General features: G+C 38.9%; 1 protein-coding gene across 5 annotated transcripts in view; it reads left to right on the top strand.

The window, feature by feature from the left end:
• Nucleotides 1-12,853, top strand: part of CEP192 (centrosomal protein 192) — a 161,769-nt gene that overhangs the window by 33,545 nt on the left and 115,371 nt on the right. For all 5 annotated transcript variants that reach the window (XM_066246799.1, XM_066246797.1, XM_066246800.1 and 2 more), the window contains 2 exons: nt 561-705; nt 1,941-2,077. In XM_066246799.1, the coding sequence (XP_066102896.1) occupies nt 561-705; nt 1,941-2,077 (282 nt within the window). The remainder of the gene's footprint in view (nt 1-560; nt 706-1,940; nt 2,078-12,853) is intronic.

The following is a 12,853-nucleotide window of genomic DNA, read 5'->3' as shown; positions in this document are numbered from 1 at the left end:
TTTCTTTATTCATTCTCTTTGATTTTGGAGTTGTTCTGTCATGTCAGTCTGTTTTGTAAAATCTAGACCTGTTTTGTAAAATTACCCCATTTTTCCCTTTGGCAAGAATTCAGATTAAACATTTTTCTCATGAACAGTTTAAGATTAAACGTGGGTCATGTGTAGCTCTCATTGCATCACTCAGGAGACTATTTGTCCCATTATTGGTGATGCTGTGTGTGATTAGCTTGGTTAACGTGTCAGGCAGATAGCTCCTTGTGAAGGTGCCTTTCTTTCCTTCTCTGTTGTCAGTAAGTAGTCTGTGGGATGTACCTTAGGGCCACGTGAGCATTCTGATTCCTGAGCAGCCTCTCATGAACTGGATTTAGTATCATTTAGTATCATTGTTGAGGCCTCTGAAAAACAGTTTTATTGGGGGTGATTCCTTTGTCCCATTCCTTTTACATTAACTACCTGGAATCCTTCTATAAAGCAGACATTCTGTACTCCCGATATCTTACCCCTCAAAATGTTTGTTTTTAATTTAAAAAATTTGTAAAGCTAAGATACTCTTTCAACAGGCAAATGACAATGGGAATTTAAACTATAAATCTCAGTCAGAAAATAACAGCTCTCTGGTTTCCCATGGCGCATGCACTTCAGGAGATTCTGAAACGGCCCACAGAGAGTCTGAGGAGGGCAGTGATGTTTGTCTACCTGGGACCCGTAAGTATTGATATGATTGCTTTGTTCCTAAATTCTACGTGACTTTGCATTTGTGCAAAAATACTCATTTCTTTGATATGATTTAGCAAGTATCTCCTCGTCTTTTTTTAAGTAAAAAAAAAAAAATTCCATTGAGAGAGAGAAAGGAAGGGAGAGAGTAGGTGAAAGGGGTAGAGAGAAGCATCAACTTGTTGTTCCACTTAGTCCCATTTAGTTGTGTACTCATTGATTGAACCTGTGCTCTCAGTATGCCAGGATGATGCCTTATCCACTGAGTTACCTGGCCAGGCCTTCCTTCAAATCTTGAAAGTCTAAAACTTTTCAGAAGACTTTTCCCCTCAAAATTATAAGAGAAAGTTTAGAAAGTTACGGAGGTATTAAAGTGAGCCAGCTTGACTGTGTAGGCTCAGGGAACACATTACAGAGGCAGAAGAAGGATCCCTGGAGCTTAGGAGAAAGAAAGGCAAAGGTATTCAAGGGGGGGGGACGGGACACGGGACACTTACAGACATGCTCCCAAGAGGGAGAGCGTGCAAAAAAGAGCTTAAATATATGAGGACACTGATATTACTAGAAATACTATAGTAAAAAACAACAAAAATACTGTAGTCTGGATTTCTTGGTTGTGTATTACAAAGATTGTACTCTTTTAGATGCTTGAGAATTAGATATTCTCTGTATGGTAGCAGTTTGGCACATTTATTGTTGCCTTAAATTGTTGGTTATTTTCTCCTGTATGCAAATTGCTATATTTGTCATATGAATGCTAATATTAAGTTTAATAAGATAATTTGGCCCTGGCCGGTTGGCTCAGTGGTAGAGCGTCAGCCTGGCATGTGGAAGTCCCAGGTTTGATTCCGGGCCACAAAGGAGAAGTGCCCATCCGCTTCTCCACCCCCCCTCTCCTTTTTCTCTCTCTCTCTCTCTATCTCTTCCCCTCTCACAGCCAAGGCTCCATTGGAGCAAAGTTGGCCTGTGCACCGAGGATGACTCTATGGCGCTGGAATAGCTATAGTTGCAACATGAGCAATGCTCCAGATGGGTAGAGCATCGCCCCCTAGTGGGCTTGCCAGGTGGATCCTGTGTGGGTGCAAGCGAGAGTCTTTCTGCCTCCCTGCTTTGCACTTCAGGAAAATGCAAAATAAATAAATAAATAAAATAATTTGAACAGCAAAAAACAGTTATTCAATTACTGAAACTTTGACATTGCTTCATAACTTTTCTTATATTTTTAGGTAATTCTGTAGGTAATGGACATAGTAGAAGGAATGTAGTAGATGGTGTGTTGCCATTTTTCTCTAAGAACTTGAGAATTGAAAAAGAAAAAGAAAGGGCAGAAAGTTTGAAGGGTATTGTTCTACATTGCGACACAGTAAGTTTATTTGCATTTTTAAATTTTCTGTGAAAAAATAGTCTTTGAATGATAGCATTTGTATTAAATAATTTTTTATTTTACAATTACAATTGATGTATGATATATTTCAGGTGTACAATCCACTGATTATACATTTATACAACTTAGTAGTGTTCATCCTGATAAATCTAGTACCCATCTAGTACCATTTATACTTACGACAATATTGTTGACTATGTTCCCTATGCTGTACTTGATATACCTGTAACTACCGTATTTCCCCATGTATAAGATGTGCTGTTTTTCGAACAATTTGAGGTCTAAAAACTGGGTGTGTCTTATACAGTGGTTGTAGATTTTCATTTAAGAAGTGTGGTATTTCAAATGCTATAGATGGAACTGAGGATGAGGCAATGTATGAATGAAGACAGTGATTTGTCATCAGACACAGATGAGGAAAAGCTCATGAGTTGTATGAATTTTACGATGAATAAAATTGAGTTTAATAACTTATGTAATACATTTTTTTTCAAATTTTAGGCCCCAAAATTAAGGTGCATCTTATACATGGGACTCTTATAAATGGGGAAATATAGTAATTTGTAACTACCAATATGTGCTTTTTAATCCATTCACCTTTTTCACCCCGCCTTCCAAAATTCCTCCACTCAGGCAATAGTCAAAAATGTTCTCAGTATCTATGAGTCTGATTGCTGTTTTGTTTGTTCATTTATTTTGTCCTTTTGAGTCTGCATGTAAGTGAAATTATATGGCATTTGTCTTTCTGTGTTTGACTTGATTCACTCAGCATGATACCCTCTAAGTCCATTAACATTGCACATGGTAAGATTTCATTCTTTTTTATGGCAGAGTAATATTCCGTTGTATGTAGGTACTTCTTTACCCATTTGTCTATTGATGGGCAGTGAGGTTGTTTCTATATCTTGGCTATTGTAAATAATGCTACTGTGAACATGTGGATACATATGTCTTTTCAAATTAGTGTTTTACATTTCTTCAAATAAATACCCAGAAGTGGAGTTGCTGGGTCTGTCTTTGTAACTTGTTACAGCCTTTGTTTTTTTTTTTTTTTCATTTTTCTGAAGCTGGAAACAGGGAGAGACAGTCAGACAGACTCCCGCATGCGCCCGACCGGGATCCACCCGGCACGCCCACCAGGGGCGACGCTCTGCCCACCAGGGGGCGATGCTCTGCCCATCCTGGGCGTCGCCATGTTGCGACCAGAGCCACTCTAGCGCCTGGGGCAGAGGCCACAGAGCCATCCCCAGCGCCCGGGCCATCTTTGCTCCAATGGAGCCTTGGCTGCGGGAGGGGAAGAGAGAGACAGAGAGGAAAGCGCGGCGGAGGGGTGGAGAAGCAAATGGGCACTTCTCCTGTGTGCCCTGGCCGGGAATCGAACCCGGGTCCTACGCTCGCTAGGCCAACGCTCTACCGCTGAGCCAACCAGCCAGGGCACAGCCTTTGTTTTAAAGTCTATTTTGTCTGCTGTAAGTATTGCTACCCCAGCTTTTTTTTTTTCATTTCCATTTTTATGAAATATCTTTTTCTATCTCTTCACTTTCAGTCTGTGTGGGCCTTTTGATCTGAAGTGAGTATCCTGTAGGCAGCATATGTATGGGTTTGTTTTCTCATCCATTCAGCCACCCTGTGTCTTTTTTTTTACTTTTTCTGAAGTGAGAAGTGGGGAGGCAGAGAGACAGACTCCCCAGGATCCACCTGGCACACCCACTAGGGAGCGATGCTCTGGCCATCTGGGGCGTTGCTCTATTGCAACCAGAGCCATTCTAGCGTGTGAGAGGGCAGCCATGGAGCCATCCTCAGCACCCAGGCCAACTTTGCTGCAAAGGATCCTTGGCTGTGGACAAGGAAGACAGAGATAGAAAGAAAGAAGAGGGAGAGGGTGCCGAAGCAGATGGGCGCTTCTCCTGTGTGTCCTGACCGGGAATCAATTCTGGGACTTTCATATGCCAGGCTGACGCTCTACCACTGAGCTAACCGGCCAGGGCCCACTCTGTGTCTTTTGGTTGGAGCATTTAATCTATTTGCATTTAAAGGAATTATTGATAGATATGTATTTATTTCCATTATATTATTCATACTTTTGATCCTTTTTAAAAATTAATTTTATTGATTGATTTTAGTGAGAGAGAGAGAGAGAGAGACAGGAACAGTGATCTGTTCCTGTATGTGCCCTGACTGGGAATCTAACTGGCAACCTCTGTGCTTTGGGACAATAGTGCAACCAACTGAGCCATCTGACCAGGGCTTTTCTGTTTTTCCTATTTATTTATTTATTTATTTATTTATTTATTTATTTGTAGATTCTAACATATCTTGTAATACAGGTTTGGTGCTGAAGAATTATCTTTTTCTTATCTGGGAAGTTCTGTCCTTCGATTGTAAGTGATAGCTTTGCTGGATAGAGTAATCTTGGTTGTAGGTCTTTTCTTTTCATCACTTTGTATATTTCTTGCCAATCCCTTCTGACCTGAAAGTTCCTGTTGAGAAATCAGCTGACAGTTGTCTTGTGGGAGCTACCTTGTAGGTAACTAACTGCTTTTCTCTTGCTTCTTTTAATATTCTCTCTCTGTCTTTAGCCTTTGTCATTTTAATTAAGGTATGTTTTGGTGTGGAACTCTTTGGGTTTATCTTTTTTGTGACTGGATGTGCTTCCTGGACTTGCATGTCTGTTTCCTTCACCAGGTTTGGGAAATTTTCTATCATTACTTTTTCTTTTTCTTTTTTTTTATATATATATATTTTTTTATAATAAATTTTTATTAATGGTAATGGGATGACATTAATAAATCAGGGTACATATATTCAAAGAAAACATGTCTAGGTTATTTTGTCATTAAATTATGTTGCAAACCCCTCGCCCAAAGTCAGATTGTCCTCCGCCACCCTCTATCTAGTTCTCTGTGCCCCTCCCCCTTCCCCTAACTCTCTCCCTCCCTCCCTCCCATGTCCTCCCTCCCCCCACCCTTGGTAACCACCACACTCTTGTCCATGTCTCTTAGTCTCATTTTTATGTTCCACCAATGTATGGAATCATGTAGTTCTTGTTTTTTTCTGATTTACTTATTTCACTCCTTATAATGTTATCAAGATCCCACCATTTTGCTGTAAATGATCTGATGTCATCATTTCTTATGGCTGAGTAGTATTCCATAGTGTATATGTGCCACATCTTCTTTATCCAGTCTTCTATTGAAGGGCTTTTTGGTTGTTTCCATGTCTTGGCCACTGTGAACAGTGCTGCAATGAACATGGGGCTACATGTGTCTTTACGTATCAATGTTTCTGAGGTTTTGGGGTATATACCCAGTAGAGGGATTGCTGGGTCATAAGGTAGTTCTATTTGCAGTTTTTTGAGGAACCACCATACTTTCCTCCATAATGGTTGTACTACTTTACAGTCCCACCAACAGTGAATGAGGGTTCCTTTTTCTCCACAGCCTCTCCAACATTTGCTATTACCCGTCTTGTTGATAATAGCTAATCTAACAGGAGTGAGGTGGTATCTCATTGTAGTTTTGATTTGCATTTCTCTAATAACTAATGAAGCTGAGCATCTTTTCATATATCTGTTGGCCATTTGTATCTCTTCCTGGGAGAAGTGTCTGTTCATGACCTCTTCCCATTTTTTAATTGGATTGTTTGTTTGTTGTTGAGTTTTATGAGTTCTTTGTAAATTTTGGATATTAGGCCCTTATCAGAGCTGTTGTTTGAAAATATCATTTCCCATTTAGTTGGCTGTCTGTTTATTTTTATATCAGTTTCTCTTGCTGAGCAAAAACTTTTTATTCTGATGTAGTCCCATTCATTTATCTTTGCCTTCACTTCTCTTGCCATTGGAGTCAAGTTCATAAAATGTTCTTTAAAACCCAGGTCCATGATTTTAGTACCTATGTCTTCTTCTATGTACTTTATTGTTTCAGGTCTTATATTTAGATCTTTGATCCATTTTGAATTAATTTTAGTACACGGGGACAGGCTGTAGTCGAGTTTCATTCTTTTGCATGTGGCTTTCCAGTTTTCCCAACACCATTTGTTGAAGAGGCTTTCTTTTCTCCATTGTGTGTTGTTGGCCCCTTTATCAAAGATTATTTGACCATATATATGTGGTTTTATTTCTGGGCTTTCTATTCTGTTCCATTGGTCTGAGTGTCTATTTTTCTGCCAATACCATACTGTTTTGATTATCGTGGCCCTATAATATAGTTTAAAGTCAGGTATTGTAATGCCCCCAGATTCATTCTTTTTCCTTAGGATTGTTTTGGCTATTGGGGTTTTTTTATAGTTCCATATAAATCTGAGGATTTTTTGTTCCATTTCTTTAAAAAATCTCATAGGGATTTTGATGGGAATTGCATTAAATTTGTATATTGCTTTGGGTAATATGGCCATTTTGATTATATTTATTCTTCCTATCCAAGAACAAGGAATATTTTTCCATCTCATTGTATCTTTTTCGATTTCCCTTAACAATGCTTTGTAATTTTCATTATATAGGTCCTTTACGTTCTTTGTTATGTTTATTCCTAGGTATTTTATTTTTTTTGTTGCAATCGTGAAGGGGATTATTTTTTTGAGTTCGTTTTCTAATATTTCATTGTTGGCATATAGAAAGGCTATGAACTTTTGTATGTTAATTTTGTATCCTGCGACCTTACTGTATTGGTTTATTGTTTCTAATAATCTTTTTGTGGAGTCCTTCGGGTTTTCGATGTATAGGATCATATCATCAGCAAAAAGTGATAGCTTTACTTCTTCTTTTCCGATATGGATGCCTTTTATTTCTTTGTCTTGTCTGATTGCTCTGGCCAGAACTTCTAGCACCACGTTAAATAAGAGTGGAGAGAGTGGACAACCCTGTCTTGTTCCTGATTTAAGGTAGAAAGTCCTCAGTTTTATGCCATTTAATAGGATGTTGGCTGATGGTTTATCATATATGGCCTTTATCATGTTGAGATATTTTCCTTCTATACCCATGTTGTTGAGAGTCTTAAACATAAAATTGTGTTGTATTTTATCAAAAGCCTTTTCTGCATCTATTGATAAGATCATGTGGTTTTTGTTCTTTGTTTTGTTGATATGGTGTATTACGTTAACCGTTTTGCGTATGTTGAACCATCCTTGAGATTCTGGGATGAATCCCACTTGATCATGATGTATTATTTTTTTAATATGTTGTTGTATTCGGTTTGCCAGTATTTTGTTTCGTATTTTAGCATCTGTATTCATTAGAGATATTGGTCTGTAGTTTTCTTTCTTTGTGCCATCCTTGCCAGGTTTTGATATGAGGGTTATGTTGGCCTCATAAAATGTGTTTGGAAGTATTGCTTCTTCTTCAATTTTTTGGAAGACTTTGAGTAGAATAGGAACCAAGTCTTCTTTGAATGTTTGATAGAATTCATTAGTATAACCGTCTGGGCCTGGACTTTTATTTTTGGGGAGGTTTTTAATAGTTTTTTCTATTTCCTCCCTGCTGATTGGTCTGTTTAGGCTTTCTGCCTCTTCATGACTCAGTCTAGGAAGGTTGTATTGTTCTAGGAATTTATCCATTTCTTCTAGATTATTGTATTTGGTGGCATATAATTTTTCATAGTATTCTACAATAATTCTTTGTATATCTATGATGTCTGTGGTGATCTCTCCTCTTTCATTTTGGATTTTATTTATTTGAGTCCTGTGCCTTTTTTCCTTGGTGAGTCTTGCCAAGGGTTTGTCAATTTTGTTGATCTTTTCAAAGAACCAGCTCTTTGTTTTATTGATTTTTTCTATAGTTTTTCTGTTCTCTATTTCATTTATTTCTGCTCTGATTTTTATTATCTCCTTTCTTTGGCTGGTTTTGGGTTGTCTTTGTTCTTCTTTTTCTAGTTCCTTAAGGTGTGAAGTTAAGTGGTTTACTTCGGCTCTCTCTTGTTTGTTCATATAGGCTTGAAGTGATATGAGCTCTCCTCGTATTACTGCTTTTGCTGCATCCCAGAGATTCTGATATGTCGTATTTTCATTTTCATTTGTCTGTATATATCTTTTGATCTCTGCGCTTATTTCTTCTTTGACCCATTCATTTTTTAGAAGTATGTTGTTTAGTTTCCACATTTTTGTGGGTTTTCCCCCCTCTTTTTTGCAGTTGAATTCTAGTTTCAAGGCTTTTTTTTTTTTTTTTAAAGATTTGTTTATTTTTTATTCATTTTTTTTTTAAAGAGGAGAAAGGGAGAGAGAGAGAGAGAGGAGAGAGAGAGAGAAGGTGGGGAGGAGCTGGAAGCATCAACTCCCATATGTGCCTTGACCAGGCAAGCCCAGGGTTTCGAACCGGCGACCTCAGCATTTCCAGGTCGACGCTTTATGCACTGCGCCACCACAGGTCAGGCCTAGTTTCAAGGCTTTATGATCAGAAAATATGCTTGGTACAATTTCAATTTTTCTAAATTTGCTGATATTGTCTTTGTGGCCCAACATATGGTCAATTCTTGAGAATGTTCCATGTACACTAGAGAAAAATGTATACTCTGTCGCTTTGGGATGAAGTGTCCTGTAGATGTCTATCATATCCAGGTGTTCTAGTATTTTGTTTAAGGCCACTATGTCTTTGTTGATTCTCTGTTTGGATGACCGATCTAGAGCCGTCAGCGGTGTATTGAGGTCTCCAAGTATGATTGTATTTTTGTTAGTTTTTGTTTTAAGGTCAATAAGTAGCTGTCTTATATATTTTGGTGCTCCTTGGTTTGGTGCATATATATTAAGGATTGTTATGTCTTCTTGATTCAACTTCCCCTTAATCATTATGAAATGACCATTTTTGTCTCTGAGTACTTTTTCTGTCTTGTAGTCAGCATTATTAGATATGAGAATTGCTACACCTGCCTTTTTTTGGGTGTTGTTTGCTTGGAGTATTGTTTTCCAGCCTTTCACTTTGAATTTATTTTTATCCTTGTTGCTTAGATGTGTTTCTTGTCGGCAGCATATAGTTGGATTTTCTTTTTTAATCCATTCTGCTACTCTGTGTCTTTTTATTGGTAAGTTTAATCCATTTACATTTAGTGTAATTATTGACACTTGTGGGTTCCCTACTGCCATTTTATAAATTGCTTTCTGTTAGTTTTGTATCTAGTTTGATTCTTCTCTTTTGTTTTTCTATCATTTGTTTTTGTTTGTTTGTGTTCCATACTTCTTTCCTCTGTTGCTACCTTTTTTAAGTCTAGTGTTTTTGTGGTGGTTTTTTTAAGGGTGGTTACCATTAAGTAATGAAAAGGGTACCTACCATATTCATTGTAGTACCCTATCTTATGAGTATTTCTGCACTTCATCGTCCTTTGCTACTGTTAATCTCCATCCTCTCCCCCCTTTTTTTCCTTTGTTGTCACAGTTTAAGTTTGGTTTTATTGTGTTCTTGGTGGAGCTGTTACTTGTGGTGTTGTTTTCTTTTGTTCTTTGAATCTGTTTGGAAAACCCCCTTTAATATTTCCTGGAGTGGGGGCTTTCTGTTGATAAATTCTCTCATCTTTTCTGTATTTGTGAATGTTTTTATATCTCCTTCATACTTGAAGGATAGCTTTGATGGGTATAGTATTCTTGGCTGAAAGTTCCTCTCTTTCAGGGCTTTAAATATTGGGGTCCACTCTCTTCTACCTTGTAGAGTTTCTGCTGAGAAATCTGATGATAATCTAATAGGCCTTCCTTTATATGTTGTACTCTTCTTTTCCCTTGCTGCCTTGAGAATTTTTTCTTTGTCATTGGTTTGTGTCATCTTTATTATGATGTGCCTTGGAGTGGGTTTGTTGGGGTTAAGAAAACTCGGTGTTCTGTTTGCTTCTTGAATTTGAGGCTTTAGTTCTTTCCACAGGCTTGGGAAGTTCTCGTCTATTATTTGTTTGAGTATATTCTCCATTCCATTTTCTTTCTCTTCTCCCTCTGATATACCTATTATTCTTATGTTATTCTTTCTGATGGAGTCAGACAATTCCTGTAGGGCTTTCTCGTTTTTTATTATTTTTGAGTCTCTTTCTTCTTCTCTCTGTTGTGCCTCAAGTTGTTTGTCTTCTATTTCACTAATCCTATCTTCAATCTGGGCTGTTCTGTTAGCTAAGCTTGTTACCTCGTTTTTCAGCTCGTGAATTGAGTTTTTCATTTCTGTTTGATTTGTTTTTATAGTTTCAATTTCCTTGGTAATATATTCTTTGTGTTCATTGAGTTGTTTTCTGATCTCCCTATATTGCCTTTCTGTGTTTTCTTGTATGTCTCTGAGTATTTTTAAGATTTCTATTTTAAATTCTCTGTCATTTAGCTCCAAGGCTTCCAATATGTTAAGTCTTTTCTCCATAGATTTTTCCACATCTATTTGTGTTACCTCTCTTTCTTTTGTTTCCATAATATTCGATTTCCTCTTTCTTATCGGCATCTGAGGGTGGTCTTGTTGATAGCACTAATTAGAATAATGAGTAAAAAGTAAAAAAATAAAAAAAGAAAAAAAAAAGAAAAAAAAAAAGGTAAAACACCCCCCCAAAAAAACAGTAATAATTTATTATTTCCCCCTTTTTTCTTTCTTCTCTTTCCCTCCTCTTCCCTCCTCAGGGAAATATCGTGCCTATAATGGAGGGCCTGATTTGGGGTGAAGAGTTCAAGGGGCAAAAAAAGGGAGTAGGGACCTACTAAATGCAAAAAAAAAAAAAGGAAGAAAATCTTAGACAAGCATAAGATGATTTGCTTGTAAGTGATGGTCAACTAAGAGAAATAATGAGAGGGATAAGAGGGAACCAGAAAAAAGGAACAAAAAAGAATAATAAAGAAGAAAAAAATAAAAATAATAAGTAAAAATCTGTTGTATTAAGTGGAGCGAAGATTAAATACAATGGAGACCTTGGGTTGGGAGGACCCAAAATGCCACAAAAATAAACAAACAAGAAAAAAAATAAAAACAAAAGGAAAACAGAGAAATAAAGCCAAAAAAAAAGCCTTGAGTCCCAAATTAACTAATTTGTTCGTGATTGAGGATTATATGGGAGGAAAGTAAAATGAGAAAAGAAAAAACGAATAGAAAGGAAAAAATAAGAAAAAGAGAAAAACGAAGGAAGAAATAAAATAGGAAGAGAAAAAAACAAAATAAAAAAAAAACAAAAAACAAAAGAGGAGAGAGTGAGAGTTAAGTGTTTTGGAGTATAACCTTAAAGGAGGGTGAGGATGAAGAAGAGAAATAAAATGCAACACTCATGGGTAGTGTAGTTCAAGAAAGGGGAAGCATAAGATGGGCAGAGAATAGAAGGACCGATGTGGAGGAAATAAAGGCAATAAGACAGAAGAAACAAACAACAACAACAAAAAAATTAGTGGATCAAGTTGTAAAGTCTGTGGATTTTTCTTGATTTTGAGAGGTTAACTTCTTCCTTTTTCTTTTATCTCCCTCTTCCTGGTCGGTGACTCTGTACCCCAGGCTCTGCCCCTGTGTCACACTTAGGTAGGGATTGCAGTTGATGGGATTCTATGGCAATGTCATATAATTGGCTTTAGTCACGGCTTGTTGGCATTTGCAGGGTCCAACGATGAGAGAGTTTGCTTTCCTGGATTCTCTCTCCTAGTCCCCCCTTTCTGAATTAGCAGCCTGGTGATCCAGCTATAAGGCTGCAACTGCTTCTGCCTGGGGAGTAAGAGGCTCAAAGAGCTGGGAAATCCCCACTCTATCCCCACTCCGTGCAAAGCTTTGGGAAAGGCTCTGACAGTCAGAGCCTCCAGTTTAATCAGGCGGGGGTGGGAGTCAATTGTTGTCAAGGTGACTGTTCAGCGCCTATCATTTAGTTGGACCTCTCAACCCAGGCTTTCCACACTTTGTAGCCTGTTTTTGCAGGGAAGAAGAGGCACTAGTCTCTGCTTACGACTAGTGTAGTATAGATCTTATTATCTGCCAAGTCCTTCTTGTTAGCGTTTATCCCTGAATATGGAGGCTCTATCAATCAGAAGTTGCCCCCGCCCCTTTAGCGAGAGGCACTAAAAAATATCACGCCTCTTGTCTTGGATCGCTGAACTGAGAGAGATCTTATCAATTAGAACCGAGGGTGCGCAGATTTCATGGGTTAAGCTAATTTCAGTGATTGGGTCGCAGCTGTGCTTCCAAAGGTATTTTAGGCTGCCTGCGCGCGCCCCTCCCCCAACGCTTGATTGTTAGCTCGAATGGCTGGGTGAGGTGCCCCGCCCACGGAGAGAATCTCCCAAGCCTCTCCCGCTCACCCTGCCGCTGGCGGCTGGATCGCACCAGGCGCAGGATAATGGAGCACCTGGGTGTGCGGGCCAGTAGGGCGCTCTGGGCGCGTGGAATGCCCAGGGCACGCGCGAGAATGGGGTGCTCCGGGCACCAGTGGCTGGCGACTCTCACTCACTGTGTGCGGGCCGCTGGGAACGTTAGCGGTGCCCAACCGGACCGGCGCGCAGCCGCGGCGGCTGGCGGCTCCCAAATGTGGGCTGACTCACCACAGGCACACTTCCTCGCGGCTTGAATGAACGTCGCTGCGGTAGATTCCTCCACACCCTCGTCTCTCAGATTCAAGTGATAACAGTCCTTTCGCTATCAGTTTGTGTGGAACTCCGAAATGCTCCGAGGATAAATTTTTCTGTTTCTAGTTGATAAATTTGTTGTGATTTAGGGGAGAGCTGTCGGACGCGCTGCTCACGGCGCCATTTCCGTGACGTCACTCTATCATTACTTTTTCAAATAGATTTTCATTTTTTTGTTTCTCTGTCCTGAGTAGCCACTTGAGTTGGCTTCTTCACGTGCAC

The sequence above is a fragment of the Saccopteryx bilineata genome, chromosome 11 (genome assembly GCF_036850765.1).
Source record: "Saccopteryx bilineata isolate mSacBil1 chromosome 11, mSacBil1_pri_phased_curated, whole genome shotgun sequence".
Lineage (NCBI taxonomy): Eukaryota > Metazoa > Chordata > Mammalia > Chiroptera > Emballonuridae > Saccopteryx > Saccopteryx bilineata.
Note: the sequence above shows the minus strand (reverse complement) of the source record. Positions and strands in the feature narration are given on the sequence as shown.